The sequence below is a fragment of the Monodon monoceros genome, unplaced genomic scaffold (assembly GCF_005190385.1).
Source record: "Monodon monoceros isolate NGI ecotype Baffin Bay Population unplaced genomic scaffold, NGI_Narwhal_1 Super_Scaffold_9, whole genome shotgun sequence".
Taxonomy (NCBI): domain Eukaryota; kingdom Metazoa; phylum Chordata; class Mammalia; order Artiodactyla; family Monodontidae; genus Monodon; species Monodon monoceros.
Window position 1 is genome coordinate 38,387,603 of NW_021703786.1, and position 27,990 is coordinate 38,415,592.

At 63.1% G+C, this 27,990-nt stretch overlaps 2 protein-coding genes across 15 annotated transcripts in view; both read right to left on the reverse strand.

Annotated features, from left to right (window-relative positions):
- SREBF1 (sterol regulatory element binding transcription factor 1) overlaps window positions 1–10,691 on the reverse strand; it is a 16,783-nt gene extending 6,092 nt beyond the window's left edge. The window contains exons 1-5 of one of the 5 annotated variants that reach the window (XM_029212446.1): window positions 10,267–10,691; window positions 1,382–1,798; window positions 845–1,032; window positions 622–759; window positions 320–541 (exon numbers count right to left, since the gene is read on the reverse strand). In XM_029212446.1, coding sequence (XP_029068279.1) covers window positions 320–541; window positions 622–759; window positions 845–1,032; window positions 1,382–1,798; window positions 10,267–10,357 — 1,056 coding nt within the window. In that variant the 5' untranslated portion in view covers window positions 10,358–10,691. Of the gene's footprint in view, window positions 1–319; window positions 542–621; window positions 760–844; window positions 1,033–1,381; window positions 1,818–3,127; window positions 3,205–10,266 lie in introns of those variants that run through there. The other 4 variants (XM_029212447.1, XM_029212450.1, XM_029212449.1 and 1 more) reach the window with 4 other exon arrangements.
- Window positions 10,692–15,753: 5,062 nt separating this feature from the next.
- TOM1L2 (target of myb1 like 2 membrane trafficking protein) overlaps window positions 15,754–27,990 on the reverse strand; it is an 83,578-nt gene continuing 71,341 nt past the window's right edge. For 3 of the 10 annotated variants that reach the window (XR_003792089.1, XR_003792088.1, XR_003792090.1), the window contains 2 exons: window positions 20,536–22,207; window positions 15,754–19,929 (listed from right to left, as the gene is read on the reverse strand). Coding sequence is in view for 6 of the 10 variants with exons in the window: in XM_029213268.1 (XP_029069101.1) it covers window positions 19,781–19,929; window positions 20,536–20,572; window positions 22,148–22,207; window positions 26,729–26,794 (312 nt within the window). In the remaining 4 variants the exon portion in view is untranslated. Of the gene's footprint in view, window positions 19,930–20,535; window positions 26,795–27,990 lie in introns of those variants that run through there. The other 7 variants (XM_029213268.1, XM_029213262.1, XM_029213263.1 and 4 more) reach the window with 7 other exon arrangements.

Here is a 27,990-nt window from a genome sequence, read left to right on the forward strand (position 1 = left end):
GGCGCCCCGACACCCCGCCAGCAAACCCCAGCACGGATCTGTCCTGTGTGCCGGCGCCCCGACACCCCGCCAGAACGTCAGCTGCTCAACGGAACAGCAGTCTGTCTGTTCACTGCTGAATCCCCAGCACCTAAAAGAGCCCACACTGCACGGGGCCCCCATGAAGCTCAGCTAAACAGAGCCGCCAGGCCCGAGGAGTCTGGAGCCCCAGGCCTGTCTGTCCAGGTTCAGCCCCATCCTCCTCTTCCCCCCAGGTGCCTCCTCTTCCCCCCAGGTGCCTCCTTCCCCAGGGCCACCCCATCGGGGCCTCTGCTCGCACCTTGGCCTCTGTGCCCACCACCAGGTCCTTGAGCTCGACGATCTTGTCATTGATGGAAGAGCGGTAGCGTTTCTCAATGGCATTGTGGGCCGTACGCTTCTCACCTCGGCTCTGGGCCGAGCCCGGGGCCTTGCCACCAGCTGCCAGCCGGTTGATGGGCAGCTTGTCAGCATCCACTACCAGCGGCACGGTCGCCAGGATGGTTCCGCCACTCACCAGGGTCTGCGGGGCCAGGCACGGTTAGCAGGTGGACATGCATGCACACAACACCCCCGCCCCCCCGCCCTGCCCAAGCCGCCCACCTGCAAGGGCGCTGCCTGCACAGCCATGCCAGGGGCCAGGGAGCTGATGCCTGCCGCCTTCATGGGGGTTCCCACGTCTGTTTTCACAGTCGTCAGGAGCAGCGAGTCTGCCTTGATGAAGTGGGGCTGCAGCAGGACCTAAGGACGGGAGGGGGCTCAGCTGTGGGCTGTGGGCCTGGGGCCGGGGCCACCACCTCCCTGAGGCCGGGCCAGACCCCCTCACCGGGACCTGCTGGACCTGTGAGGTCACAGTGGTTGTTCCAGGGGCCACCGTCGGGGTGGCTGTGGCCGTCAACAGCTGCTGGGGAGCCGCACTCTGGACCTGGTTGTGCAAGGAGACGGGCGGGACCCCTGGCAGAGCAGCCAGTGGCAGGCCAGGCAGCGACTGCGCGGTGCTCCCCGGGGGGGTCCCTGCAGAGATAAAGGCTGGAGCTGCGGACACAGGCTGCCCTAACCCACTTCCAACCCGCCCCGCAGGTACTTATCACCCTGTGACCTTGAATGGCCTCAGGTTACTATCAGGACAGTCCCTGCCTGGGGCTCTGATGCAAGCCTGCTCGCTTCCCAGCCCAGCACCTATCTGCTGCGGACGCTGGGAGGCTGGGAAGCGGTGCTTCCTAAGAGCTGCTGGTGACAGGGGCACCTCCAGCAGCACAGCAGGGACCCGACTTCTAGAGCCTGCAAATTCCTCTACTGAGACCACAGCAGACCCTCCTCCTGGTGCTCCTGCTGTGCCCCTCCCTCCACACGCCCCCCTTACCTGTGCAGAAGCCTCTAGGAGGGCTGGGATAGCCCAACACAGGGGCAGAGCTGAACTGCGGTGGGGCTGGGGCCGGAAGACGCTGGGGCAGGAGGGCCCCCGGCAGCGGCTGGAGGGTGGTCTGGGGCGCTGGTTCCTCCTTGATAGCAGGCCCCACGGAGAAGGCAGGCACGGAAGGGTACATCTTCAGGGGGGTGGGTGCAGGCTGGGGAGGGGACAAGGGTGGGGTTGTCGCCTTGGTCCCCCCCAGGAAGCCTTCAAGTGGGGAGCTCATCGTGGAAGGAGGTGGGGACAGGCTGCCTGGGGAGCTGGCATATGGACTGGTGGGCTCTGTGCCCCCTGCTCCGCCCCCAGCGTAGGGCGGGTCGAACAGGCCCGGGAAGTCGCTGTCTTGGTTGTTGATGAGCTGAAGCATGTCTGCGGTAAGGAGGAGAAGCTGTGTGAGCAACAGTGGGGCAGGTGTCACAGATTTGCACGCTCCCCCCCCCCCCCCACCCCACAGTGTACCTGTGGGACCAACGCCACGGAAACAGAAAGCCACCCCCAGGAGCCCCCACTCACAGACACCTGTGACATCTGGAGCTCTGCCAGGTGCGTCAAATGGCCTTGCAACACTGGACGAGCCCAGCGCCCCCCTGAGGCCCACCGACCTGCCCCAGGACCAGGCGAAGGCAGAACTGAGGCCTGGGCCCACAACTCCCGACTTCAGAGCTGCCTTCGCCAGCCCACTCCTCTGTGGGACAGACCGAGGCTTCGGGCAGAGCCAGCCGCTGGCCAAGTGTGTGCCAACCAGAGTGTCCCTGTGTGTTCTGGGCACAAGCCCAGACCCCGTCTGCAGCCAAGCAGCCTCGGGACCGGCCATTCAGGCTTCAGTTTCCCCTCGACAAAAGCAAACGCCGTCTGTCCTCTTTCCTCCTCATACAGACTGGAGACGCTGCCTGCCGCGGCCCCAGCCTGGCCACAGGCCCTCCTCCCCAGCTGGCGATCAGCAGCCTGGCTGGGTCAGCCTAGGGCCCTCTAACCCACTGGGGGAGCCACCCACTGGGTCAGAGTGCTCTGCAGGATCCATGCGCAAGCCCTGGGAGCCCGAGGTGTACCCCAGGTCCCCAGCCTGGGCTTCCTCTCACTGGGCCTCGGTTTCCTCATCTACACAAGACAGATGAGGCCCTTTGTGGCAGGATGGCCGCACGGAGGAGAGCGCCAACATCGCCTGAGCCCCTCCTACCGACAGGTGCAAGGCAGGAGAGTGACTGCAGGGGACCCTCCCTACGGCCTCCAGGAGAGCGACACGGGGGTGCCAGGCTCAGTCTCCTGGTCCTCAAACAGAAACACGGGGCGGGCCCTCCAGGTTTATGCAGGTCATGGGGCATAGAGGCCTTTCACCTTCAGGACCTGCTCGCTCCCCAGGCTTCATGAGCCCCTTTGACAGATGGGGAAACTGAGGCCCAGAAAGAAAAACTGGCTGAACCCAGGGGGCCACTGTCTAGCAAGCTCAAGAAGCCCTCCAAACTAGGAGCCCCAGGAGACAGAAGGACAACCGGCCCTCCTCCCTGCGGAGCAGAGGATGTGGGAAGGCCACCCTCTCACGCCAGACGTGGGGGTGGGGGTGACTACTGAGGTTGGGAGGGGTCCGCCAGCTCCCCTGAGAGCCGGGAGCGTGTACACCTCCCCTCAGGGCACCGGGGATGAGGACCCCGCGATGCAGATGGAAACTGTAATAAAGAGGTGGGGTCCTCCAAAAAATACCTTCGAACGTGCAGTCCATGGCTCCGCGGCCTGCGCCCGCCGCCCTTCGGGGGGTCCAGGCCGCTGGCCTGCCGGTGTCCGCGCGCTGACTTCACCTGCGTGGCCGCCCGCGCTTTAAAGCTGCCGAGCGCGCCGCCGGTCCCGCCCCCGCTGGCTCCGCCCCCGCCAAATGGCCCCGCCCCGCCGAGTGGCCACGCCCTCCCGGGGCCGCGGCCCGGGCATGGGGTGAGCGCGCGCGGCCAATCAGCGGCCGCGCCACCGCCTCCTGGGGCCCCGCCCCACCCCCGCGGCGCGCGGCTCGGTTTGAGCCCCGCAGGGCCGGATGGGGCCGGGGTTACTCGCGGACGCCGTCCCTCAACCCGCTCGGCGCCGACGTCCGCAGGGGTTACTGGCAATCACGTCCCCTGCTCCCACCACCTCCGAGAGCGCGGCGGCGCGGGCGTGGGGCCGGCCAGGGGTGCCCCAACTCCGCATCCAAGCCTCTGCCGCACCCAACCGCATGGACCCCTGACAACAGGTCACTGTTGGGAAACTGAGGAAGGGAAACCCCTACCCCAAAGTGCCCAGCCAGTAACAACCAGAGCTGACGCCCCACACAGACATCCCTTTGCAGAGGGGCCTGGGTCTGGGATGGGGGTCGGTGAAGATCTCACCCCCTCCCCCACCCGACTAGCAGTCTCTGGGTGAAGCCTGATTCACTCACTTATTCACTGTAGGGCCGGGGAGTCCAAGAGGCAGCCCAATCCCTGGGACAGAAGGTGAGGAAGTGGTAGGGTGACAGGCTCTGGGGGTCTTTGGAGGGGTACCTGGGCCTATCTCCCCTTCTGTGTAAGGTCAGAGTTCCACACACACACATGAACATAGCCTGGCCAGCAGCCCAGGTTGCCAGCTCAGGCTTTTGTGGCCAAGCAGACCCTGGGCTCAGGCCAGCCTCCAACTGTGGCCGAGCCCACCCCGGTACCCTCTCCTGGTCTCCTGCAGCCTCCGAGGGTGTTTGGGGTACTGGAGAACCCCCGGCCCGGATGGCCCTCCCTCTCCAGGAGGCTAGCCGAGGTAACGCCCCCCCCATCCTCCTTTGTCCGGGTCCTTCCATGGCCTTGCAGGGGGTGCCAAGGGCAACAGAATTCTCTAGCATCCTCAGCTCCGTCTCTCCTCAGCCGGTGGCTCTCACACCCTCCCTCACCCCCAAAAAACAAACAAGACACTGCTGTTGGGAAGGCTCCTCCCTCACCTCAGTACCTTGAGACTGGAAGACACTGAGACCTGAATTCCAAGGCCCACACGCAGACACTCGCCTGCGACTCTGAAGGACAGGGGCCAGGGCCGACCACCCCGAGGGGTCCAGTCCTCCCAACTCCTGACCCATCCTTCTGCCCTTCTCCCTTCTCACTCCCCTTCTCTGAGCCTTCACTCCTGGCCTCGGAGTAGGGGATTTTAGGAGGCAAGAGAGGTCCGCAGCGTGCACAATTTAAGGAAGTTTAAGGAAGCGCCCCCGCAGCGGGTCTGAAAGGCTGGCCCCTCCTTGGGTGAGCTGAGCACTCGGCTTCCCGCATGAGGGAAGACTCAAGGCCCACGTGGCTCCTGCATGCACTGTCTGCACACTGCACATCGGGAGACCGGAGGCTCGGGCTCGGCCTCAGTGGGCCCACCTGCCCGCCCCCAAGCCTGGCTCCTTTTCCTCTCCTTCCTCCTAGCCTGCCCGGATCCTATCAGGACCCAACAGGAAACCTGAAACCTCCTCCCCCCTCCCTGGCTTGCCTTCAAACCCCCCTCTGAAGGCAGATGTGGGGCAGCCTTTTATTCTCCTGTGTGTTTATTCGGTGAGGCCATGATGCAAATCCTGGAGGGGCCCTGCACCACGAACCTACAGGAGCCCAGCTCTGACCGTCACGGGAGCCTCCGGCCCATCCAAACTGCACGAGGCCTTGCACCCTGAAGAAACCCTGCTTGCACGCTTCCTGGGACAGGGAGCTCACCACCTCCCCTACACAGCCTGGCCCACGAAGCCCAGATCTGCTTCTGTGGCAATACCTACTGCCCTTTCCTAAGTGTCTACTAAGTGTACCAGGCACTAGGGTGCTGGAACACAGCACGAAGACGTCCCTCGTGGAGCTTGTGTTCCATCTGTAACCAACGGTCTGCAAATCCAGGGAGGAACAGGGGTATGAGTGGTGATGAGCACCATGAACAAACGGAGGCGGTCAGGGCAGGCCTCTCTGAGGAGGTGACATCAAGACAGCGAGGAGGCCGGTGTGGCTGGAGCAGAGGGAGTCAAAGGGGTGGGGGTCAGGGAGACAGTCAAGAGCTGGAGTTCCAACCCACGTTCGTCTCTCACCTGAGCCAAGGAGACCATTTCTCAGGGAACGGGCAGGAAAGGGATTTGCAAGCAGGTCACAAAGTCTGCACAGCTGTGAAGAATGGCAAACGGTGCAAAGCAGCAGCCCCGTCCCAGCTCCGCCCGCTCGATGGAGGGCGCAGGGCAGTGGTGGGGAGGGGGGCTGCACCCTGCCTGCCACCCACCCTGCTGCTCTCTGAGGAGCCCGGTTGGCAGGCTCACATGTCCACGGCCCGTGAGTGTGCAGCAGGGGCACAGGCTGCCCTTTGTGTGCGCAGGGCTGCCCGGGGGTGCAAGTGGGTGCCGGCTCTTCCTGGAGTGGGATGGGCCCGGGGCTGGAGCCCCAGGGGAAGCTGGGCGTGAGCCCTCTAGACGGACGAGGTCACTAAGGCTCAGAGCGAAGCCACAGGCCCCAGGTCCCCTGGCTGCCAAGTGGACAATCTGGTACGCAAACCCAGGCCTGCCAACTCCCAAGCCCACAGCCCTCAGCCCAGCCTGCCAGGGGCAGGTGTGAGCCCCAGGGCCAGCCTGGCTCTGTCCCACCTCGCTGCCACCACTCACCCCAGGTCAGGACGTGTGTGCAGCGTGGGACACGGAGGCGAGGCAGCGCGAAGGTGCAAGAAGGAGCCCCAGCACCACCTCCGCTGCGAGGCCTTCCTAACTGCCCTTAGAGGAGCCCCTAGGGCGGGGTCAAGGCCTGAGCCAGCTGGGACACGCAATCACTCAGCACGGGGCTGAGCACAGAGGAGACCAGATCGAGGGGCGTGTGCACTGCCAGCCCCACCCCTGCTGGTCCCTGGCTGTCTGAGTCCGGTGAGCCTCACTCTCCTTGTCTGCTTTCAGAAGGCTGTGCGCTGGCCCAGCCCGTTCCCTCTGCCCCAAAGGCCCTTCCCACTATCCTGTGTCCACCTGCAAACTCCTCCTCCTCTCAAAACCTGCTCTGAGGTCACCACCTCGCACTCTTCTCTCATCAGTACCGCTCCACACACCGCTCCCAGTTACACGGACCAAGTGACCCTGAGCACGGCCACTGGACAGATTGGCCAGCACCAATACCAACATCCTGTCCTGGGGTAGAGACTCCTTCCAGCAGCTGGGAAACAACCCATGGGCCTGACGCAGCGGCAATGCAGGGGGCGGTCCCGCCCTGCTGAGCAACGTTCCAGTCTAAATAGTGCTATCCACTCCTTTACATTAATTATATTTCCCCCTTCGCGGTTGTTTCACTGCAGCTGTTTTAAACCTGCAGTGGGTGTGTTGTTTCAAAGGCAGCATGCTGCTTCAGAGCTGCCAGGCTGCTTTCTGGAAGGATAAACCCGTTGGCGCTCTCCCCTGCAATGCTTCCCATTTCCTCGGAGCAGCCCCAGCACTGGGCTTTGTCGTTTCACCTACTTTTGGTCGCTTTCCTTAGTCCCCACAACTGTGTGACCGGAATCTCCCAAGTGCTTTAGTTTGCATCCCCAAGGCTGCCTGGAGGTGCTCTGCCCAGCAAAGCATCCACTATGGCCGGAGACTCGGAAACACCTGCTGTGCTCTGGTCCTCCTCCGCCAGCTAGAAATGGTCTCCAACAGGTTCTTGGCCGGGGAAGCAAGCACCGCCGGGCCTGGCCTTCCTGCTGCTGCTAACCCCCTCGGCTGCCGTACAGGCTGGGCAGCTGGGGGGCAGTGGAGGCGTCTGCTCCTTGTATACACACTGGGTGAAGAGGTGACCGTGGCATTTCTGAGGCCCTCCCCTCTCCCAACACATGTGCAGATGGGCAGCCCCACTCAGGTCCCGGGGTCAAAGGGCACATCCACAGGGCCTGCGGCTGGCAAGACACAAGGACAGAGACGCTTCCTCTGGCCGGCGCAGTCATTCTCACCTGGCCTGCGCTTATCAGCTGGGCAAAGTCCGGATCCCAGGCCCCTGCCTGGGGCTGACCAGGTCACTCAGGATGTTTGTGTCCAGTGACCATCGGGAAAGAGGGAGCTCCCGGCACGCTTCTCTCCGTGCCCCTCAGAGGCGCGAGGGCTGGAACCACCCCCATCTACAGCCTCACCCCCCCGCTTTCCAGGGGAGCCGCTGCAGCCGAGAGGGCAGCAGATGGCCACGCTGGCGGGGGTGCCTTCTGCTTCCGGTCAGCAGGCTGGGTACCAAAGGCAGGAAGAGGGATGGAGAGCGGGTCGTGTCTGGTGATAGAGGCCTCTCCCAGGCTCTGCCGTGGGGTCGAGGCAGGGGCACCGCACGGGGGCAGAACATGGCAGCAGCGTGGGGGCCTGAGGGGTGGGACCTGGAGGGACGGGAATCGTCACAGAGGGCAGGCTTGGCCCACCGTACAGGTCTCGAACGCCATGCTGGGATAAGGGGACTTTTGTTCAGGGCACTGGGGAGCCACGGTTGTTAGGGAGCTGAGGAGGTGCACGCCGGGGCCAGGAGCTGGGCTGTAAGCCACCGTGAGCTTGTTTCCTAAGGATGGCCCGTGCTTGGTGGGGCCAGGCAGACAACTGGGCATGAGAGACCGTGGGGAGAGGCCTGGGGGCAGGGTGGCCCCCGTGTGTCCTCTCCACCAGGCTGGCCTGGACCCCAGGAGGCCCGGCCCGTGCAGTTGATTCAGGTAGTGGGCAGAGCGGTGGGCAAGATGTCGTAAGGCAGACACCTGGGGTGCAAAGACAGAGTGAACTTGGGGAGCCCAGCCAGAGATGACTACAGGCTGTGTGCTGGAGCCCCAGGCCCACCCGCGGGAGATGCGCGGGCCCCGACAAGCAGCCATCTCCACTCGCCTCTTCTGCACTAAGTACACATTCGAGACCTGGTGAATTAACCAGCAGGGAGGTGAGGACCGCCCCGGAACCCACAACGATCCCAGCGCTCGCACGGGACAGCTCTCACGTGCCCTCTGCCCACGGCCACAAAGGACCCCAAAGCAAGAACAAGAAGAGGAGGCTGGGAGCAGACTGACTCACCAGGAGTCACGGTGCATTGTGGCGGGGGCAGTGCCTTCGGCACAGAACCTGCGACTCCTGGTGAAAGTGCCACCCCAAGAACTGGTCGCGCGACAGAGAGTCTGGTCGAGGCAGATGCCCGGGCTGGGTGGGGCTCAAGGCCGGTCCTCAGTCTCATGAGTCAAAGGCTCTTGCCTGGGATGGGGAGGTGGCTGTGTGACCTATGACCCCTCCCCGACCCCCAGCATACCTCCATGTGGAGTAGCCTCCTGGGTCCCCTGCTCTATTGCCCACCCCCCCACACACATGCACACACTTTTAGGAGCCCAGCGGTTAAGAGCTTGGGCTCTGGAGCCCACAGCTTGGGTTTGAATTCTGGCTCTGCCATGCTCTGGCTGTGTGACCTGGGACAAGTCACTTAACCTCTCTGTGCCTCAAGGCCCTCATTTGGGGCTGTTGGGAGGACTCAGTGGTCAGCACAGTGCCTGGCATACAGTAAGTGCTGAATGAGTCTTCTCTACTCGTTCTGTGATCATCCACCCCAACAGCTAGAGGGAACTTCCGGCACAGAACCCAAGCATGGCATTGTCCTGCCCCAACCCCTCCCCCAAGACTCCCCACTGCCTCTGGGATCCAGTCCAGCTCCCCATCCTGGACTCGAGGGCTGCCTGGCCCTCCTCTCAACCCTCATTCCTCTCAGGGGACCTGGCGACTCTTGGGCCCTGCCAGCTGGGTTCATCTGCAAGGCTGCAGTAAGGCAGGAGTGGGTGTCCGTTTTGCTAACCCCAGAGTGGCCACAGGCGCCATGGACGTGTCTATCCAGGTTGTGGGAGGTTTGGGTCCTGTGCTCTTGGCCTGTTTCCCCATCAACCAAGGGCAACACAGCAACCTCGGAGGCAACTCGGGGGGCTGGGATTTGCTGTCTGCACAGTGGGCAACAGCCTCCTAACTGGCCCCTGCTTCAGCGTCTCCCCCAACCCCTTCTCTGTAGAACAATCAGAGCGGTGCTTCCACAGGTGTAAGCGAGCCGGCGCAGTTGCTCCCTCCTTTCCCTGCCGACAAGGGTCCTCGGTCTGCCAACCTGCCCAGCCTCACCTGTGACTCTCCAACTCCTCGCCGTGCCCTCTGCGGCGAAGACATCCTTCCCAGCGGGTCCTGGGGCTGACTCTCAGGTCTCACCCCACCGCTCTACCGGAAGCTGTCGCCCTGCCCCGGCTCGACCACAAGGTGTAACTAAATATCCATTTGTGGGTTTTCTTGGCGATTTTTGTGCTTTCAAGAAAAGGGGAGCCCAGGTCTGTCTGTGAACCCCTGGTGCCTAGGACGGGGCCTAGTAGATGCTCAGTAAATGTGTGCCGAACCGATGCCCGGCGCCGGCTAGGAGAACCGGACCCTGGGGGGCAGGGGCTGGAGGCGCCCGCGCGCCTGCGCAAGAGCTCCTGCGCCGAGCTGAACTCTCGGGCCGGAGGGAATGACCGAGAATAACCTCCCGCTGACGTCAAGGCCGGAGCGGGGGCGGGGCCTCGGCGATGCCCGGGTCCCAGGCTCTCGCCGCAGCCGCCTAGGGGCTGAGGACTCACTGGCCGCGGGGGGCGGACCGGGACGCCCAGAGGCGCACGTGCCCAGCGCTGAGCCTCCAAGTACCCGGAGCGGCCTGAACAGCCAGGGCGGGCGCGGGAGGTTCCGCGCGGACAGGACAGCGAGGCCCGCAGCGCTCGGCGCAGAGACGCGGGGCGCCCCGCGCGCCCCGCACGGAGCCAGCGCCAGCGCCGCGCCCCGCCCCGCTCCGCGCCCGCACTCCGCGCCCCCCGCCGCCCCGGAAGACAAAGGCCGGCGCCTCCTGCGCGCCCCACTCGCGCGGAGCCCAGTGGCCCTGACGCACCTTCGATGTCGGTCAGCAGCGCCGCGTCCAGCTCGCTCGGCTCAGCCAGCGCCTGCTCCAAGGCCGCTTCGCTGAAGTGTGGCTCATCCATGGCGCAGTCGCCTCCTCCCGGCGGCCCGCCCGGCCCGCCGCCGCCGCTCCGCGAGTTCGCGTCACGCCCTGGCCTCAGTGGGACCCGGCGCCCGCGAAAAGTTCCTCGGCAACTGGGCTCCCCGGCGGCGGCTCTGCGGGGCTGGCGGGGGCGGGGAGGAGCCTTGCGGGGAGCCCCGCCCCCGGTGGACGGTCCCGCCCCACCTGGAGAGCGCGGGGCCGGCTCGGGTCTGGCGCACACCTACCCGGCCGGCCCCTCCATCCAAGTGACGACTGCTGCGGGGCTTCGGCAGGCCCTGGCCTCTCCAGCACCAAGCAAGGGGGCCGAGTGGAAGCCCCGGACTGGGTCCGTCTCAGAGGTCTCTGGACTTGGGGAGGGAGGTGACCCGACAAACATTGTTCCGAGAGTTGGGTCTTTAGGAGACAGACCCGTCCAAGACCTGCTGTGTGGCCTCGGGCCAGGCAGCAGGCCCCACTCTGTGCCTCATTTACCTCAGCTGTAACGGGACTTGATGATGCCTCCGCATAGGTGGCCCGGACGTTAGTGACCATGGCTGGCTGGGCCTGTGAGATGAGCCCGACCCTCCTCAGTGTCCAGATCAGATGGGCCTCCTGAAGAGCCTGGAAGAGGCTGGAATTTCCCACTCTGACTTAATCTGGTTTGCTCCCAGATGCAGCTGTGGGAATGACAGAAGGGTTGCCCTCCGCACCCAGGAGGACAGGAAAAGCCACAGAGTTCAGGAGCTAACCTGCACAAGGTCACACAGCTACCTGGGGCAGCAACAGGGCTGGGCCCCAAGGCCATCTGACTCCCATCTCCCATCCAGCTGATCCTAGGGAGAGACTCACATCTCGGTGTCTGTCCCTAGGAGCAGCTGGGATGAAGGAGCAGACTGTGCTTTAGACCTGGGCCACCTTGCCCTGGATCATGACAGGCTGGGGCCAGGTCAGAGGAGGCAGCTAGGCTGGGGAGAGGGCTGGACCCTGGACCCTGCGTCCTGTGGATTGGGGGCAGAGATAGGTGGCAAGGGAGGGGTCTAATGAGGTGGATTGAGATAAACCAGAACTAACATCAGGTACTGAAAGTGGGAAAGCAGTGAGCTCCCTGTCCCTGGAGGTATGCAAGCAGAGAGGCACCCTTGGTAGGGGCAGCCAAGGAGACTTATCAAAGGCCTGGATCCCCAGGCCTCCCTAGCCCCCTGCCTCAGTGAATCCAGCCATCCAGAGTACTGCTTTGCTCAGGCTCCAGATATAGCCTGTCTGGCCACACCCTCTGACAGAGTGAAATTAGTGGCGCACTTTGGAAGGGGGTTGCCCAGGCCAAGAGAGGCCTTGGAGGCCCAAGTCCCTGAGGCTCAGCCCGGACACGCAGGGCTCTTTGTTCCCCTCCCGGAAGTGGCTGCTGTGGAAAATTACCCAGAACAGGGGTGGCCAGGACCCGGGGGCCTCCAAACCACATCTGTTCCCCAAGTGGCCCTGCTCAAGGACCCCCCCTCAGGGCCTGGCCCTCCGGATGAACTTCTGCTGGGGAACAGAGGGATCCCCTTTCTCAGCCCCCTGCATCCTGACGCCCTAGACCCCACCACCCCCCAAGTAGGAGCCAAGCACCCAGGGAGCCTTGGGAATCTGGTGGCTTCCCTGAAAATTCCAACAGCCCCTCCCGGGGAGAGGAGGGGGTGCTAAGTGAAGCCTGAAGACCACCTTCTCAGAGTCAGGAAGCAGGTCCGGATTTTCGCCCACTTGCTGTGTGACCTGGAACCACTTACTTCACCTTTCTGAGTCTCTGTAAAATGAGAACACCCCTTCCTGCTGTGGGAAGGTGTATTGGAGTCACGGTCACGACAGACCTGCCTGACTGTCCTTTAGACGCGTTTACCGCATATGTAAAGAGCACACTCAGTCAATATGCACACAGAACTGCAGCAGCTCAGGAGAGAAGGTGAGGCAAGGCCCACGGAGACCTGCAGCCTGGACTCAAGCCGCCAGTTGCAGTGAAGCCTGGCTGAAGCCTCCTGTAGGGCCCAGTCGTGGGAGGGGGTAAGGATCTGCCACCAAAGAGGCCACACTTCGCTGCGCAGCCTGAGACCAGCCGGGTAAGCGTCCAGGGAGGGCTGGGAAAGCAGGCTGGGGCTGCGGCTCTTCGGGGAACCTGCTCCTCTGCGAGCCCCTACCCCGACCCTCCTGGGGGCTCTGCGCTCGCACCGCGCCGCATGCCGGGGCTGCGCGCGTCCACGTCAACCCCTTACTCCCCGGTAGGACGGCGTCCCATTTCACAGGTGAGGAGAGCAAGTCCGCGGGGACGCGCGCCGGGAGCGGCGGGGGCGCCGGCCGGACGAGCCCCGCCCCGGCCCGCGGCGCAGCCAATGGGTGCGCGGCCTCGGGTGGGGTGACGCGGCGTCAGCGCCCGGCTCCCGGCGGCCGGATCACGTGCGCCGCCTGACCGACCCGGACACCCCGCCCCGCCCTGCGGCCCGGCCCGGCTCAGAGCCGGCGTCCCGCCCGGTCCCCGGTCCGCGGCCCACCCGGCCCCGTGTGCCAGCTGTGAGGCCGGGCTCACTTCTGCCCCGGGCGTCCGAGAGGCGCAGGGGCATCTTCTGTGGGTTCAGAGCCGTTTGGGCAGGTGTCCAGCGCGGGCAGGGCCAAGCCATGTCCTCGCTGCCCGAGCTCAGGGATGGGTGGCGGGGCAGGCACAGGAGTTGCCAGGGCTGCCGGCACTGGGCGTAGCTTCACAGGCTACCGAGACCCCTCCCCACTCCTGGAGACCCCGTGCCACCCACCTGCCCGTTTGTCCTTCATTCTGCAGCAGCCGAGCTGGGACCTGCCCAGCTGTGGCCGAGGCTGCACAGAACCAGCAGGGAGCCTTGGGTTCCCCCCACTCCCGCATCAGACATAATGGAACCACATGGCCCTTGACATGGATGATTCTGGTCCTAGATGACCTTGTGTTCTCATGCCAGCTTGCCCTCTACTGTGCACTGTGCAAGTCATTTCTAGCTCTCTCTGAGCCTCTCTGGCAGTAAACCCTCCACAGAAGAGCTGCTTGAACCCCGAGGTCTGCAGCACAGTGAGGGGTGGGCCTTACAGACATGGAGAGTGAGGCACCAGCTGACACCCATGGGCCACATCCAAGTATACACGGGTTCTGATTTTGAGTCCACTGTCAAATGTACATTTCACCTGAAGGCTGGATTCCTGGCTTTTCTTGAAAAATGGAACAATCTGGCAACAGCAGGCTACAATGGCCTGTGAGCTTCCCCAGTCCCCTCCATCCCCGGGAACCACCCAGGCAGGGCCCTGGAGGCATTGGGTTAACTACCCACGACCCCATTTCTCACATCATCAGGAGCTCAGGGACCTGCCCCAGGCCTGCAGCCCCAGGCGGGGATGGGGAGGGAATGGCACGTCCCATGGACTCCCTGGTGCTGAGGGCCTGGACCCCCTGCACAGACCCCCTGAAGTCCACCCAGCAAGAGATGGCAGGGGCTCCTCTGCAGCAAACCGTATTTCTGGGTGAGTCGTGCCTGTTCAAGTCCTCTTGTCTGCCCACCCTGGCCCCTCAGGACCCCAAAGAGAACCTTTCCTTGCAAGAGGGGTGGTTGTAGAAAGACTCCTCCTCAGGTGTTTCAGTGGGGGACTGGCAGGCAGGGGGCCATGAGCCATGAGCAGACCCATGGTGCTCCCACACTGCCCCCGTCTCCCCAATCTCTGGCTGCTCCCCCAAGGCCTCCCTGCCCTGCAGGCCCTGGAAGAGGGCTCCAGGGCTTCCTGGCTGCAAAGTGTCCTTGATTCTGGGAACTGGACAGGCTGCGAGCTCCCCGAGGGCAGGACCAGGCACCCCGCAGGCTCTCAGGAACACAGGCTAAAGCCCGTGGCATCGTGGCAAGTCCACGATGCAGTCTCAGGGCCAACTCACTCTGCACGGGTCAGGGACACAGCGCCTTGCACAGGGGACATGCCTTCCATTCACAGGGATGGGGGCCCACACTTCGGAGGCCGCTCCCAGACTCCCCCCGGCACAGAGCCTCTATCTCACTCCAACTGAGGCCCACCTGAGCTGGCGGAGGTCTGAACATGGCCCCAGTCTCCTATCAGCAGGCATGGCAGCCCCCTCCTGAGCTGCCCTCCCAGAAGGCCTGGTGTGGGGGGCGGGGGGCGGTTCCCTTGCTGGCCATGGCGACGGAGACAGTGCTCTCCCTGCCCGCTCCTCCACGGCCCTGGTCTGGGAGGCCCAAGGGCTGAGCTTGAGCGGGTTCTGCTGCTGATCCCAGGCAAACGTCCGGGCCTCGGTCTTCTCACCTGCACATGTGACGTGGGCAGATGTCTCTGCGTTTATTCCAGGCTCACCTGGGGGCTTGATGAGTCCATCCCACCGGAGGTGCATCCTTGAACCCTGGGAGGTGAAGAGATTAAAGGGCTCCCCACCTCCCCTAAGCCACCTGGAGAAGGCGTAGGCCCCCCCCACGGCCCCTGAGCCTCAGGGAGAGGCCTGCTTCCCAGAGGACCGCCGCCTGCAGCAGCGCCCAGCTCCCAGCACAGGAGAGGAGACGCGAACCCTTTTTAAAAGGGATAGGGGGCTGAGGGGGGTAACGGCTAAAGAGTAGGGGGTTCCTTTGGGGGTGATGAAGATGCTCTAAAATTGATTGTGGTGAGGGTCGCACAACTCTGAATGTTGCTAAAAACTACCTGATCATACACTTTATTATTTTTATAAATTTATTTATTTTTGGCTGCGTTGGGCCTTCGCTGCTGCATGCGGGCTTTTCTCTGGTTGTGGCGAGCGGGGGGCTACTCTTTGCTGCGGTGCACGGGCTTCTCATGGCAGTGGCTTCTCCTACTTATTTTATTTTATTTATTTATTTATTTATTTATTGGCTGCGTTGGGTCTTCGTTGGTGCACGCAGGCTTTTCTCTGGTTGTGGCGAGCAGGGGGCTACTCTTCGCTGCGGTGCGTGGGCTTCTCATGGCGGTGGCTTCTCTATTTTATTTTATTTTATTAATTTATTTATTTACTGGCTGCGTTGGGTCTTCATTGCTGCACGCGGGCTTTTCTCTGGTTGTGGCGAGCGGGGGCTACTCTTCGTTGAGGTGCGCGAGCTTCTCATGGCGATGGCTTCTCTTGTTGCAGAGCACAGGCGCTAGGTGCAAGGGCTTCAGTAGTTGTGGCACGTGGGCTCAGTAGTTGTGGCTTGTGGGCTCAGCAGTTGTGGCACGAGGGCTTCGGTAGTTGTGGCACGCAGGCTCAGTAGTTGCAGCTCACGGGCTCTAGAGCGCAGGCTCAGTAGTTGTGGCGCACGGGCTTTGTTGCTCTGCGGCATGTGGGATCTTCCCGGACCAGGGCTCCAACCCGTGTCCCCTGCATTGGCAGGCAGATTCTTAATCACTGTGCCACCAGGGAAGTCCCTAATCATACACTTTAAATGGGTGAATTCATGTTGCGTGAACTACATCTCAGTAAAGCTGTTCCAGAAAAGGGGAGCAGTGGCTCTCCAATCCAGCAGCCAGCCACGCTCGGGGAACCCAGCGGAGGGCGCTGAGGTGGCTCAGGCCTGGATGCTCCTGGGACCCAGTAAGAGATGGAAGAAGAACCCCGGCCCCTGGTCTGAGCTGTCAGGCAGGCTGTGGCAGGTTTACAGCCGCTCCAACCGAAGCCCCCAAAGCAGGCTGTGCCCCAGGGTGGCCAAGCAGGGACAGGCAAGGGGTGGGAGGGGCCTTCCAGGGTAGGGGCTGCTCGAGGCCCGGGGCCGCGTGTGGTGGCGAGCTTCCCTGCCTGCTCCCTCCAGCAGGGCCCACTCCGCCGCTCCCTAGAGAAAGCAGGCGGTCAGATCTGGCTGGCCCTCTGGACAGTCACCGCCGACTTGACAGAGATCACACAGCAACAGTCTGTTTGTTTATTGTGGAGTATTTTACATGCAAGATCCCAAACTAGACAGACATGTCTGGAAGGAGAGCCAGTGGGTGGACAGACGCTCTGGTGTCGCTGACTCCCCTCTAGAGACAGGAGTCTGCCGGCAGAGACGGTGACGGACCGCCAGGCTGGGGGACGCCGGACAACAAACCTGAGAACCCTCACAAGTCAAGTGCAAACTCGAGGAAATAAATATCCACCCCACCCCACCCCCTTCCTCCAGGAGTGCCTGGAGAGATGCAGTGAGACTCCGGGGTTGACAGCTGTTCCCAGGGTGCCCCAGGGACAGCACGGGCTGGAGCAGGGCACTGGGAGAGGCGGGGGCCACCGGACGTCTTCTGGGTGCACACGCTCAGCCCGGGTGGCGAAGCCGGCTCTGCCCACGTCGGGGACGGGGGAGGGGCCCGGCCCTGGCGGCAGCCAGTGCAGAGCACCGCCGCCCTCCACGGTGCTTCCCCTTCGCCAGCCCACAGCCCCCTCGGACCCTCCGGAAGGCTGGGCTGGACTGAGTTAGAAGCGTGCGGAGGCAAGCGGGGCTGTGGCAGCAGGAAGGGACGGGAAGAGCCGAGTCTGGGCGTCTGCTGCCACCGGTCCCCTCTCCCCACTGGGGCTTTGAGGGAAGGCCCAGGCCTCACACCTCCCCAGGCCCCTTGCTCTGGACCCTGGGTAAGGAGGGAGAGGGCAGCGAGCCAAGGCAGCGTGGCCCAGGGCAGACAGCACGGTCGCTCACACTGAGGGGGCTGACAGAGAGACAGGAGGACAGACGGCCACCTTGCCCTCTGGCCCGGCCAGCGACGAGCCGCTGCAGCTCCGCGGCCCTTGTCCCGCGCGTGCTCATAAGCCAGTTGCTCACGTGTCACCTGGGCCGGTCGGCCTGCACGGTGCCTGGCGGTCCCGGGCAGGGGCCGCTCTGGGGCAGGCTGGCCAAAGGCCCGCCGGTGCCCGGGTCACACTGCACTTAGTGCCATTAGCTGCTGCCCACTGGCCAGGAAGGCAGGAGGAGAGGGTTAGTTTTCACATCTCAGCACACAGCACAGGAAAGGTTAAACACATCCCCAAGAAAATATCTTGACAAAATAAATATTTTAACCTATAATCAGGTATAATTAGTGCTTATAAGGAATCCCAGCAATAATGTAGTGTAATTAAGTACATACTGTATCTGTGATGTCTAACACTGGTGGAGAGGCTGCTGGCTCGGGGGGTCCCACTCCCCAGGGCGGAAGGCTCCGGCCAGCTTCCCTTCCTGAGCGCCGTGCCCCCCAGGCGGAAGGGAGCCAGTGGGAGGGGCCCAGGGCTCCTAGGGCTCAGGACAGGAAGGGTAGAGCAGCACCGCCCTGGGCACCTGCTTCCCAGGCCGGCCTATGGCTGGGTCAGGCTGCTGTGACCTGATGGGCGAGCAGACGGTCAGCTCCAGCTGGGACGGCCAGCGAGGCCACCACCACCTGCCGCCCTGGCGGCCCCACCTCTCTCAGCTGTGCCTGGCTAAGCAGCTGGAGCTGGGGGGCGGCTTTGCGGGGGCCTCCCTGGGCAGGTACGTCTCCACTTCACTCTCCATCGGGAGACCCCTGGGCTCCCTGCTTCGCCGGGTGGGAGGCCGGCTCCTCCCTCAGCGGACGCTGGGCCTGGCTGCTGCAACTCCCGTTGGACTGACCACCTGAGGCCCACTGTCCCCCGCCCCCACACAGACACGCTCCCCAGGCTGCGCCCAAGGCCCGGGGATACCAGCTAGGGTTGCCAGGGACAACCGGGCCACTCAGCCACCTTCTGTGCAGCTCAAGTCGGCCAACTTCACACGCTCAGCATCCACGCCGGCCTCGGGGCCTCGCCCTTGGAAACGCCGAGGAGAGGGGTGCAGCTGTCTGAGGGTCGGGGCTGGGCGGGGTGCAGGCAGGCTGGCCCAGCTCCGTGGTGGGGACTTCCTGAGCGCCCTCTGAGGAACTGGAGTGTGACAGCCCCAGCCGGACCCCAGGCCTCCTCTCCAGAGGAAGCTGCAGGGTGCCAAGCTGGGTGAGGGTGCCAGGCTGGGTGTGGGTCCCAGACGGGCAGCACCCCGCTTTCCCCCACACCTGCTCCTGCCGGTGCCCCACACAGCCCTCCAGCCCTGTCCTAAACGCTCCCGCTGGATCCCACGGCGGCACTGATCCCGGCCTGTGTCAGGCCCGGCCTCTTCTCCCTGCTTGGGCTGCCAGGTGGGAAGGGCTGACCACACCGCGGGCCAGGCCCACCAGGTGGCCCGGCCAGGCCTTGCCCCTACGCCCAGGCAGCGCATGCTGGAACGCTGACCTGGACCAGGGCTCACAGGCTGGTGGAAGCCGCGGCAGCAGTGCGTTCGCTCTTCTGGGCCACAGCACAGGGCGGCTCAGGCTGGACCGGGCTTGGGCCGAGCGGCTAGTGCCCTGCCCACGGCCCGAGATACCAGCAAGGACCCAAGACAGGAGTGGGTGTCAGCAGCCCCTCCTAGGTTGCTTGGGCGCCGGGTGTGGGGTGGGAGGAGATCAGGCTTCAGGACAGTCTGCAGGGGAGGCTGAGGCCCCGCCCAGTAAAGTGCAGGGGCCTTCGGTCACTGGGATCTCGCCTGGGGTGAAACACCGCCTGCTGCTGGGCCCTGGAGGCAGAGGCGTGGAGGCTGCCCCAGACCAGGCCGAAGCACATTCACCAACGTGCAAAGCTCTCCCAAGCTGGCCAGAGCCAGCCCTCACTGTGCAGGCCCCTCCACAGGTGGGGCGGCCACAGGGCCTGTGGTGCACAGGGGCAGCTTGGAGACAGTAGTGTTATCTCTGCAAGAGCTGACCGGCCAGGGTTGCGAGCTGCCCTCCTGACAGCCCATGGCTCTGCCCACACCAGGAGCATGCAGGCCCGCGGGGGACCCCTTGGTCCCAGGCTCGGCTACTGAGCCAGGTTGGACGTGGGTCTGGGCTAGCAGCTGAGTATGAAGAAAGGGTCAAGCAGATGGCAGGTGAGAGACGCCACCCGTGGGCATCCACAGAGCCTTCTAAAGTGCCGACACTCATCAGGCAGCAGCAGTCCGGGGAGGGCGACCAAGCCCGCAGGTGCAGACCTGCCCTTTCTGGGGCACAGGGGGTCACGGGAGGGCAGGAGAGGCCCGCTGTGCTGGGCAGGGGCACGCCGGGCAAGGGGCTGGGGCCTGAGCCCCTTCTCTGTGTGCAGGTGACCAGAGGAACTGCTCAGGAACAGACCCAAAGGGACTGCCCTGCCTGGTGCTGGACCAGCTGTGGGCTCTTCCTGGGAAGAAACAGGCAGAGGGAGCTGGTGGGCAGGAAGAGCAGAAGTTGAGGGGCTGTGGCTACAGCAACGCTGTCCCGCCGCCCACAGAGAGGGTGGCTAAAGCTGGTCCTGACTAGCAGGAGGCCTGGGAGCAAACACAGTGGCGTTTCCATGGAGACACAGCAGCGCAGGACCAGGTGGGGGCTGGGGATGGGAAGAGTGGCCAGTGCCTGGTGTGGATGGGGGGAGCTAGAGGTGACCTGCCGTGGGGGGGCCCAACCACAGGACAGCTCACAGGGCAAAGAGGGCGTCCTCTGACTGCTCCGGCTTCTTCCTGCTGGAGGGATTTGAGGCCGGGGCCGGAGCCTCCGCTGGGGGAGAGGGGAGGTTGGGAACCATTTCGGCAGCTTTGGCCCTTTCTTCAAGGAATTTATCGAACTCTACAACACAAAACAAGGCCGGCCGGGATTGGTAAGGGCTCAGCGGCACTGAGGCTCCAACAGCCACGCCCACCTGCTCCCCACAGAGCACCGCCCCCTTTCCTCCTCCGCCATCACCAGGGCAAGCGGGAAGCCTGCCACAAGCCGGCGGGGTGGGGGGGTGGGGGGCTGGGGGGTGCCAGTTAGGATTCCTGCCCCACCACTGACTTGGAGCTTTTCCATCATGCAGATCAGCATAGAAGGCAGGGCAGGGGGAGCTGGAGGAGTGAATTCCTCCTTGAACTTGGCAGGGAACCCCCCCCACACCCACCAAGCAGGGCTCTGTGCCTGTAGAGGGCCCAGCTGTGCGGCCACAGGGTGCCAGGCCCAGGGGTTCCCTGCGTGCCCTGCTGACTGCATGGCATGTGTCTTGCTTCAGCTGCACTGGGCATCTGGCGGGGGCAAACTGGTCACCAGCTGCAGCTCCTCCCGCATCACACAAGGCCTGGGCGGGACACAGCGCGGGAGCCCGCGGGGGAGGCCCGCCCAGGCGGCACGGCGGGGGGCGGGGGGGCTCCCAGAGCCTGGGGCGGGCACAGCAGCAGCGGGGTGTGGGGGCAGGCCTACCTTCGCTCGTGACGCCCTCCTCCAGGTCGTCGCCCTTCTGTGGGAGAGCAGAGAGGGGGCATTAGGACCCGCCCGCCCTGCTGCCGCTCCCGCCCTCGGCCACCCCGGGGCGGCACCCGAGCAAAACTTCCTACTTCCCGTCCCCCCAAGTTCTGTAAGAGCAAAGCACTGCTCTCGTCTTATCAGAGACACAGAAACTTTGTTTTTAAAAAGTAAAAACAAAAATAGCAGGTTCTAGGTTTTGATCCCCCAGAAGGGTCAGAAAGCAAAAATTCTAAAAGGTACAGGTTCGTTCTCCGGCTGAGCCGCGGGGCAGGCCTGCAGGGCGGCCAGGAGGAGGCTGCGCCTCAGGCAGCCAGGGCCCCGGGCGCTCCTCCACTGGGCGTCCCCTCGCGGGCAGCCACAGGGCGCTGGGAGGTCACGGCCACACCAGCAGCTGGGAACCGCGTGGGGCCTGGAAGCACGGGGCCGGACCCTGCGGCGCTCTGGCAGCGTCCTCCTGCGCCCCGATGCTGTCACTGGGGAGGCTCTGGGGGGTCAATTCTGTGCGGAACGTGGGGGCCACTGGGAACTCTGCACAGACAGTGATGGGGAAGCAGACACGGCCCGGGCTTCCTTCCTGGCTCTGCCCCTGACCTGCTGCGCGGCTGGCTGGGAGCTCCCTGGCCCTCGAGCGCGGTGCCCCCCGTGAGGTGGGGACCCCGGCCTGCCTGCTCTGCGATGGGAGCTGTTTCTTTCCGGGCATTCCCTGGGAAAGGCGTAATGGGGGGCCCCTCCTCCCCTGGCATGGCACCCGAGTCTCCGGGAAGCCCGGCTTTGGTGGGGGGGCGTTAGGGGCTGGCCTGGAGCGGCAGGAGGCCCGTCCTGGGGGCTGAGGTCTGCCGTCCTAGTTGGGGGGGTGTCCTGAGGGGAGGCAGCGAGAAGCAAGAGATGAGTTGTCCTCAGGTCATGGGGAGAGTCCCACCAGCCGTGACCATGGACAAACACCTCCCCTCCCAGGGTGCATTTCTTCACCAGCCCCGGGGGTGGGGGGCTGGGGGTGGTGGTGAGAGTGCTTGGCAGGGGGCAGCGGGGGACCAGCCAGCACAGCCCTCCCCTCTGAGACCGGCTGCCCTGGCCAGCTGCACGATGTCCTAACCTTCCTGCCCATCTCTGGGGATAAAGACATGGTCCCTGGAACCATTAAATCCAAGATACCAGGAGATGCTGGGGAAGGGGAATGAGAGTGAATAAAAAACAAACACCAACTCATGTCTGTGTAAATTTCACAATTAAAAGAAAAAAATGTCTCTGGGTATATTTCACAATTAAAAGGAAAAAATGAAAACCAAAAAATAAATAAATAAAAATATAAATTAAAAAGCGTACAAAAACCCCAAACCAAAAGAACCCAAGCACACACACACCTGAAACCGCAGTAACTGGGAAAAGTCAGTGTGTGTCTTGGGGGTGGTGTGGCCAGGCCGAGCAGGTGCGGACCCCGGGGGCGCCTGCCCGGCCTCCCCTCCTCCACCTCCCCAGGGAGCGGCCCGCGCCGGCCCCCAGGCCTCCTGTCCTCAGAGGCACCTGGGCCTCGCCACTCCCCACACGAGATAGAAAAGTCGAGTCTCACCAGGTCGGTCCTGAGCCACACCTCAATGTCGTCCATGACAGACGGCTGCACCACGGGGATCTATGGAAGCGGCAGGCAGCGGCCAGGCAGCCCGCGGCCAGGCAGGGGAGACAGAACAGCGGACACGTCAACCCAAGCAGCCCGACGGAGCCAGACGTACACAGAGCAGAACACGCTGGCGCAGCAGGCGGGCAGGCACGCAGGCAGCCACGTGGGAAACGGCAGGTGAGGGAAGCAGCAGCTCTAGGAAGCAGGGCTAGCGAGGGGACGGGACGGGACGCGACGCGATGTGGTGGGGAGGGAGGCGCAGTACGCGTTCTTCAGTGGATAACTTTTTGACTAGCGTGTCTGCCTCTCAGCCCTGGGGCGCCGGCCTGCAGGCCGGTGTGGAGCCCCTCCATCTGCGACAGTCCCGGCCCCGACAGGACGGGGCGGCCGCATGGCCGTCCGCCCAGGGCGGGGCAGGGGGCAGGTGGTCCAGGCTCGCTCACTGAAAGGATGGTGTCCTGGGGCATTTCTGAGTGGGAAGGGCACCCAGGCCTGGGTGTGGCCTGGCCCACAGCAGCCCGGCACATTCCTCCACCAGCAGACACAGGCCAAAGCAAGGGCTTTGATGACAAAAGGGACCGCAGGCTTTGGTTGTCTTTGTGTCCCTTTGGTGGAAAAATCAGGAAGCGGCCTGAATGCTGCAGCCTCCTCTCATCCCACCCTTTCCTCCCAGCTTCCAATGGCTGTCTGTGGCCCCAGCAAAAAAGAAAAGAAGTGCAACTGAAAGCAGGGGAGTCGGGGGGCGGGGGGAGCAGGGGAGCGGTTGGGAGGGGGGACCAGGGTCCTGAGCAAAGGAGGGCACCCCTCTGGTGCCTGGGCCCTGTCCACGCCTGGGCCACCCATGCCAAGGGCCTGAAAATCTATCTGGCTAGAAATACTTAGGCTGCTGTCAGACATAATAAAATGATCATATGATAAGAAGGAAAAGGAACCTTTAACCCCTTCGAAGCCACGTTAATGAAATGTTGGCTCCCGGACTAGATAAACGAGAGGATGGCCCTTGACCGAGGCGACCTGCATCCTCACCTTGGCTGGGTCTGGGAGGTACCTCCTGGGACTCACAAGCTCGCTATTTCTAGAGAGACTGCCTGCACTGTCTGTAGCTGGGTTCACCCCAATGTCACACAGCCCGGGCCCGCAGACCCTCCTCTGGCTTCCACATGTGTCTCAGAGAGGCTCAGGCCAACCTCGATCAGATGAGGGAGATTCTGCCTATGTTGCCATTTAATTTCTTTGACCTACTGGGGACTCAAGAATGTTGAAATGAAAAAATACCAAGGAGTTCAAACCACCCTGAAATGACTCATGGTGACAAGGAACACATGGTCCTCCCTCCGGGCAGGACGCAAAGGGGCTGCTGGCAGCACCTGGAGCCGACTTCCCTCCCCACGGAGCAGGGACCAGCGGCGTCCAGGGTGCGACCGGCCAGTCTTACGCCTGCTGACGGGGCTTCTGCCCAACACGTTCCCATGACAGGAGATGCCAATTTTCGTTATCATGATGCTTCTAAGCCAGAACGCCCAGCCTCGGGGAGGACTCGTGCCACACCGCCAAATCCCCAGGACCAAGCGTGGGAAGTCAGTGTGTCTCCAGGGAGAAACCCGCCAACCCCAGCTGCCGGAGCAGGGGGGGCGCCCCTGACACCCACCAGCCTCGGCCCGCCCAGGAGGAGTGGGGATTCCTCGGGTCGCAAAGCTTGAAAAAAGACACTAAGTTGTCATGCGCCTTAGGCTTTCAGATTTTGCTCGTAACTTTTTGGTTACTGTTCAGAATTGGTCCCTCGGGGCCAGGGATAGAGCCTCAGTTTTCTCCTCTGGACAGATCTTGAGAGCCAGCATGCTCAGAAAATAAACACTGACAAGTGAGAAGCTCCTCACCCCTCAAAACAAGCCCGCCACCCACAAGTCAGGGGTGGACTTGCTCCCTTCCAGGAGCTCCCCACCTCCGGGGCCCCAAGAAGCCCCAGGTTTGGGGCCTCAGCCTCGTCTGTGAAACGGGGCGATGTCTTCCGCCACTCACGACCCCAGAGCCCTTCAGTTCTAGTCGGGTGCTTCCGTTTCTAACTCAGAAACCCAGGGATGCCGGAGCCGTGGGGCCTGAGCCCTGACTGAGAGGCGCTGGCCGAGGGCGTGCATCACGTGGAGTCGGGTGTGGGTGACAGGATAGCTCACGTGACGGGGGGATGGGCCGCCCTGCCAGGCTGGACGCAGCCTGGGCTCGCGAGCCGCCTGCCTGGGAATCGATGGGGGAGCACGGCGCCAGGAGCACGGCAAAGCTGCCCCAAAACCAGGTGCTTCAGACACAGTAGACACTTGCGCTGCCCTGCAAACAGGAGCTGCTCTGTCACCGCTCCAGCTGCGGGCACATCCCCAGGCCAGAGAGGCCTCAGCATTCTCACCCTGAGCGACCTGGGCTCTCACACGCCCTGGGGTGAGCACCTCCGGGCAAGGGGGCTGCCAGAGTGTGAGTTGGAGGAAGGAGACAGAAAGGGAAACAGATGCAACGAGAAAAAAATAAAGGGAGCGCGTGTGGGTACACCCTCGGATACAGACCAGCTGCCCAAACTCCCTAGCTCCGAGGACGGCCGGACGGGGCTGGCTGGCTGAGGCGCTGGATGCGGAGGGCAGCCGTGGACGTGGCAGGGGTGGGCCAGCCTGGGCTCAGACGGGCAGCCCTGCGTGTGGGTGGGAGGGTCACCGGCTCAAAGGGGAAGGGCGCCGCCTGGTCTGCGTAGGGGTCCCCGCCCCAAGCCTGGGCTTGGACAGCGGCAGACTTTTCTCTAACCTCCTTGGGTTCCTGCTGCGAGTCATACTCTTTCACCTATCCTGGCTGCACCCTGCGTGTGGGTGACAGGCCTCCGACCGCCGCCGGGAGAGGCAAGAGCACCGCCGTCCCCGGGCAGGCTGCTCGAGAAGGTTCTTGGGGCTCTCCTCCACGGTAACAGGCCTGGTGCTGGACCTGGATGCCCGACATGCCTCCCCGCAAGGAAACCTGCACCATTTCCAACGCGGCCGGACCAAGTGCTGTGCTCGGGTGCAATGCTTCCAGGGGCTGTTGCCCCCCGACAGTCCTCCTGCCACCTCCCCAACCTGAGGCTCAGTCTACAGGCCCTTTGGTTTCGCTCAATAGTACAAAAAGTTTCCAAGTAAAGAATTTGTACTTGGCAGGTTTGGAAAGACTCAGGGTTTCTATGCTATGGGAAATGAGGCAAAGCAATTAATATACGCTGTTTAAAAGAAAACAAAACAAAACACTGCAGTAGGGCAGGTGAGACACAGGGTTAGCTGTTAGTCGGGCTTGTTTCTGAAGTCGGAGACTGGAGCTCTAGGTGGGGCCGGGCAGGGGTGGGTACCACCACCGGCTACCAAGCCACACGCGGGGCGGCTGTGTGGGCAGTATCATTTTTTGCAGGACTAATAGGCACAAGGACACACGGCTGGATCCTCCCAATTTGGACAGTGGAGTGGACATGGTCTCCAGGAGTGCTGCTCTAAGGCCACCCGCACGTGTGGGCCAGAGCCCCTGCTTGTCCCCACAGAAGCAAACAAGGGGCCAGGCTAGCCCATGTCCCTAAGAATGGCCTTGGGGTCCGGTGCAGCAAGCAGGACAGGCTGCCGGCAGGTGGAGGGAGACGGCCCCCCGAGTGCGGCTGTGCTGGGTCGCCAGCTCCCAGCTGGGCGGGCAGACACCCTGGCCCCCGGCTCTGACAGCCCTTTGGCCCGTGTCCTTGAGACCTAGTCACACTTGCTTAGGCAGGTGACCCTGTACTGCCCGCAGGCTCGGGCATGCTGGCCCAGCCTGAAGAGCCCTCCCCTGGCCCCAGGCTGGCCCGGCCCCAAGGGATCAGTTCGGCTTTCTCCTGGTGTGTCTAGGTCTCCCGCTCAGGCTCCACCATGCACAGACCCCGGTCTCAGAGGTGAAATCGTCCCTGCAACGCAGGCAGCCTGCAGCAAGTGACCTCTCTGTGCACAGACTCGGGGCCACCTGATCACGAGGCAGGAGGGATCCTGCCGGGTCTTGGAGCCATGGACACCCTACTTCTGAGGCTGACTGCGTGTATGATCCCCACATCTTCTTATTCCGTTCCAGTAGCGTTTGTGTTTCTTTAGGAGGTCTCAGATCCTTCCGGGGGACACAGTGGGCACAAACAATTACAGGACGAAACCCCATCGGCCTAGACTGCCCCATTCACAGGCTGGGCGGCGTTCTCTGCCCAGTCAGATGCTTTGAGCCTGTCCTCTCAGAAACATCCCCTCCCAAGCAGAGGCCACAGTAACTTGTGCTCATCCTGGAAAAGTGAATACTGCCCAGAGCTCCAGAAACGGTAGAAGGAGGGAAAGGGCCCTCCCCTCACTCCTGCAAACGCCCGGACCTCCACAGAAAACCAGAGATGGAGTTTCTGGGGCTGGAAGTCTGCAGCTTAAGGAGACAGACAGGAGGGGAAGACTGGGCACCCGCGAGAAGACAGAGGGAAGCGCCGAGGGTGGTGGTGGTGGGGGGACAAGGGGCTCAGCGCGGCTGGTGACCTCTCACCATTCCTTGGGCTATGAGCCAGCTGTCTATGGGCTCCAGGTCAGAGTCCCCACCTTTACCTCTCTTCTGGGCCGAGGACAGAAAAGTCCCAGAAAGGAAAGTCACAGCAAGACCCGTGGTAAAGAAGCCAATAGCACATGTCATGGAAACAGAAAAGCCACTGTCAGAGCTGGTGCCCCATCACCTGAGGAGCTGGGACCCAGCGGCCCACCCCCCCAAACATGCCCTTACCTCCTGGATAAAAGAAGAGGCGTTTAGTAACAGGGACCCCAAGAGGGTAACATGCACTTGAACCCCTGTTCCCATGCCCCTGGGGCCGCAGAAGGCCGGCCGGGGCTGCCCTCCGCCTAGGCTCTCAGGGTCACTGAGGGGTGGCTTCACAGAACCAGCTTTTGCACAATCATCTCTACTTCTTATTATCTTTTTCCTCCTCAGTTACCTGTGGCGTTCTTTTTCCAAGCTCTTAATGTGAATGATGAATTTGGGGAGATTGCCTTTTCTAAATGATGAAAGTATTTAAAGTTAGAACTACTGACGTGGCTGTACCGTGAAGGTGTGGCTACACAGTTTTTTCTCCTTTACCGTGTTCTTAATTTCTCCCTTGGCCCAGGTTTCATTTCCAGGGCAGCACTGTTTAGGATATGGAACACCATAACCCGAAGTACAGGCCTGAAGATGCATATAAGTGTGTGTGCACACAGATACAAAGACACACCCACAGACAGGCGCACACACACACACACACACACACGGCCCACACGAACCCTGCTCCCTGCATCACCCCATCGAGCAGGGCACACGAGGAGCAGCCTGCCTGCTGCAGGTAGAAATGTTGAAAACAGGAGGCAGGCCAGGCGCCCCGAGTGAAAGGCAGGGAGCTGGCTGCATTCCTGTGCTTGGACCCTGGGCACTGGCAGAGGCAGTGGCAGAAGGGCACTCCTGGCCTTGGCGGGGCAGGCCCTGGAGGCAGAGTGGAGAGCTGACCGGGCCGGCCTGGCCAGCTGGGCCAGGAAGATGGGCCGGCCTTATTGGCTCCCTGGCGCCCTGAGGTGGGGTGGGGGCCGTCCTCAGCAACACGACCACTGGGCCACTGCACAGTCCCGGCCTCAGGGGTTCTGCGGGGGGCGGGGCAGTGAGAGCCGCAGCCTGGGTGGCTCTTCTGCGCCCCCTGGTGGCTGGTGCAGAGGGACGCACGGCCCTCAACAAGCTGGCTGAGCCGGGAGGGACATGGGGACCAGGGGATGAGCTTTCTTGGGGACGCC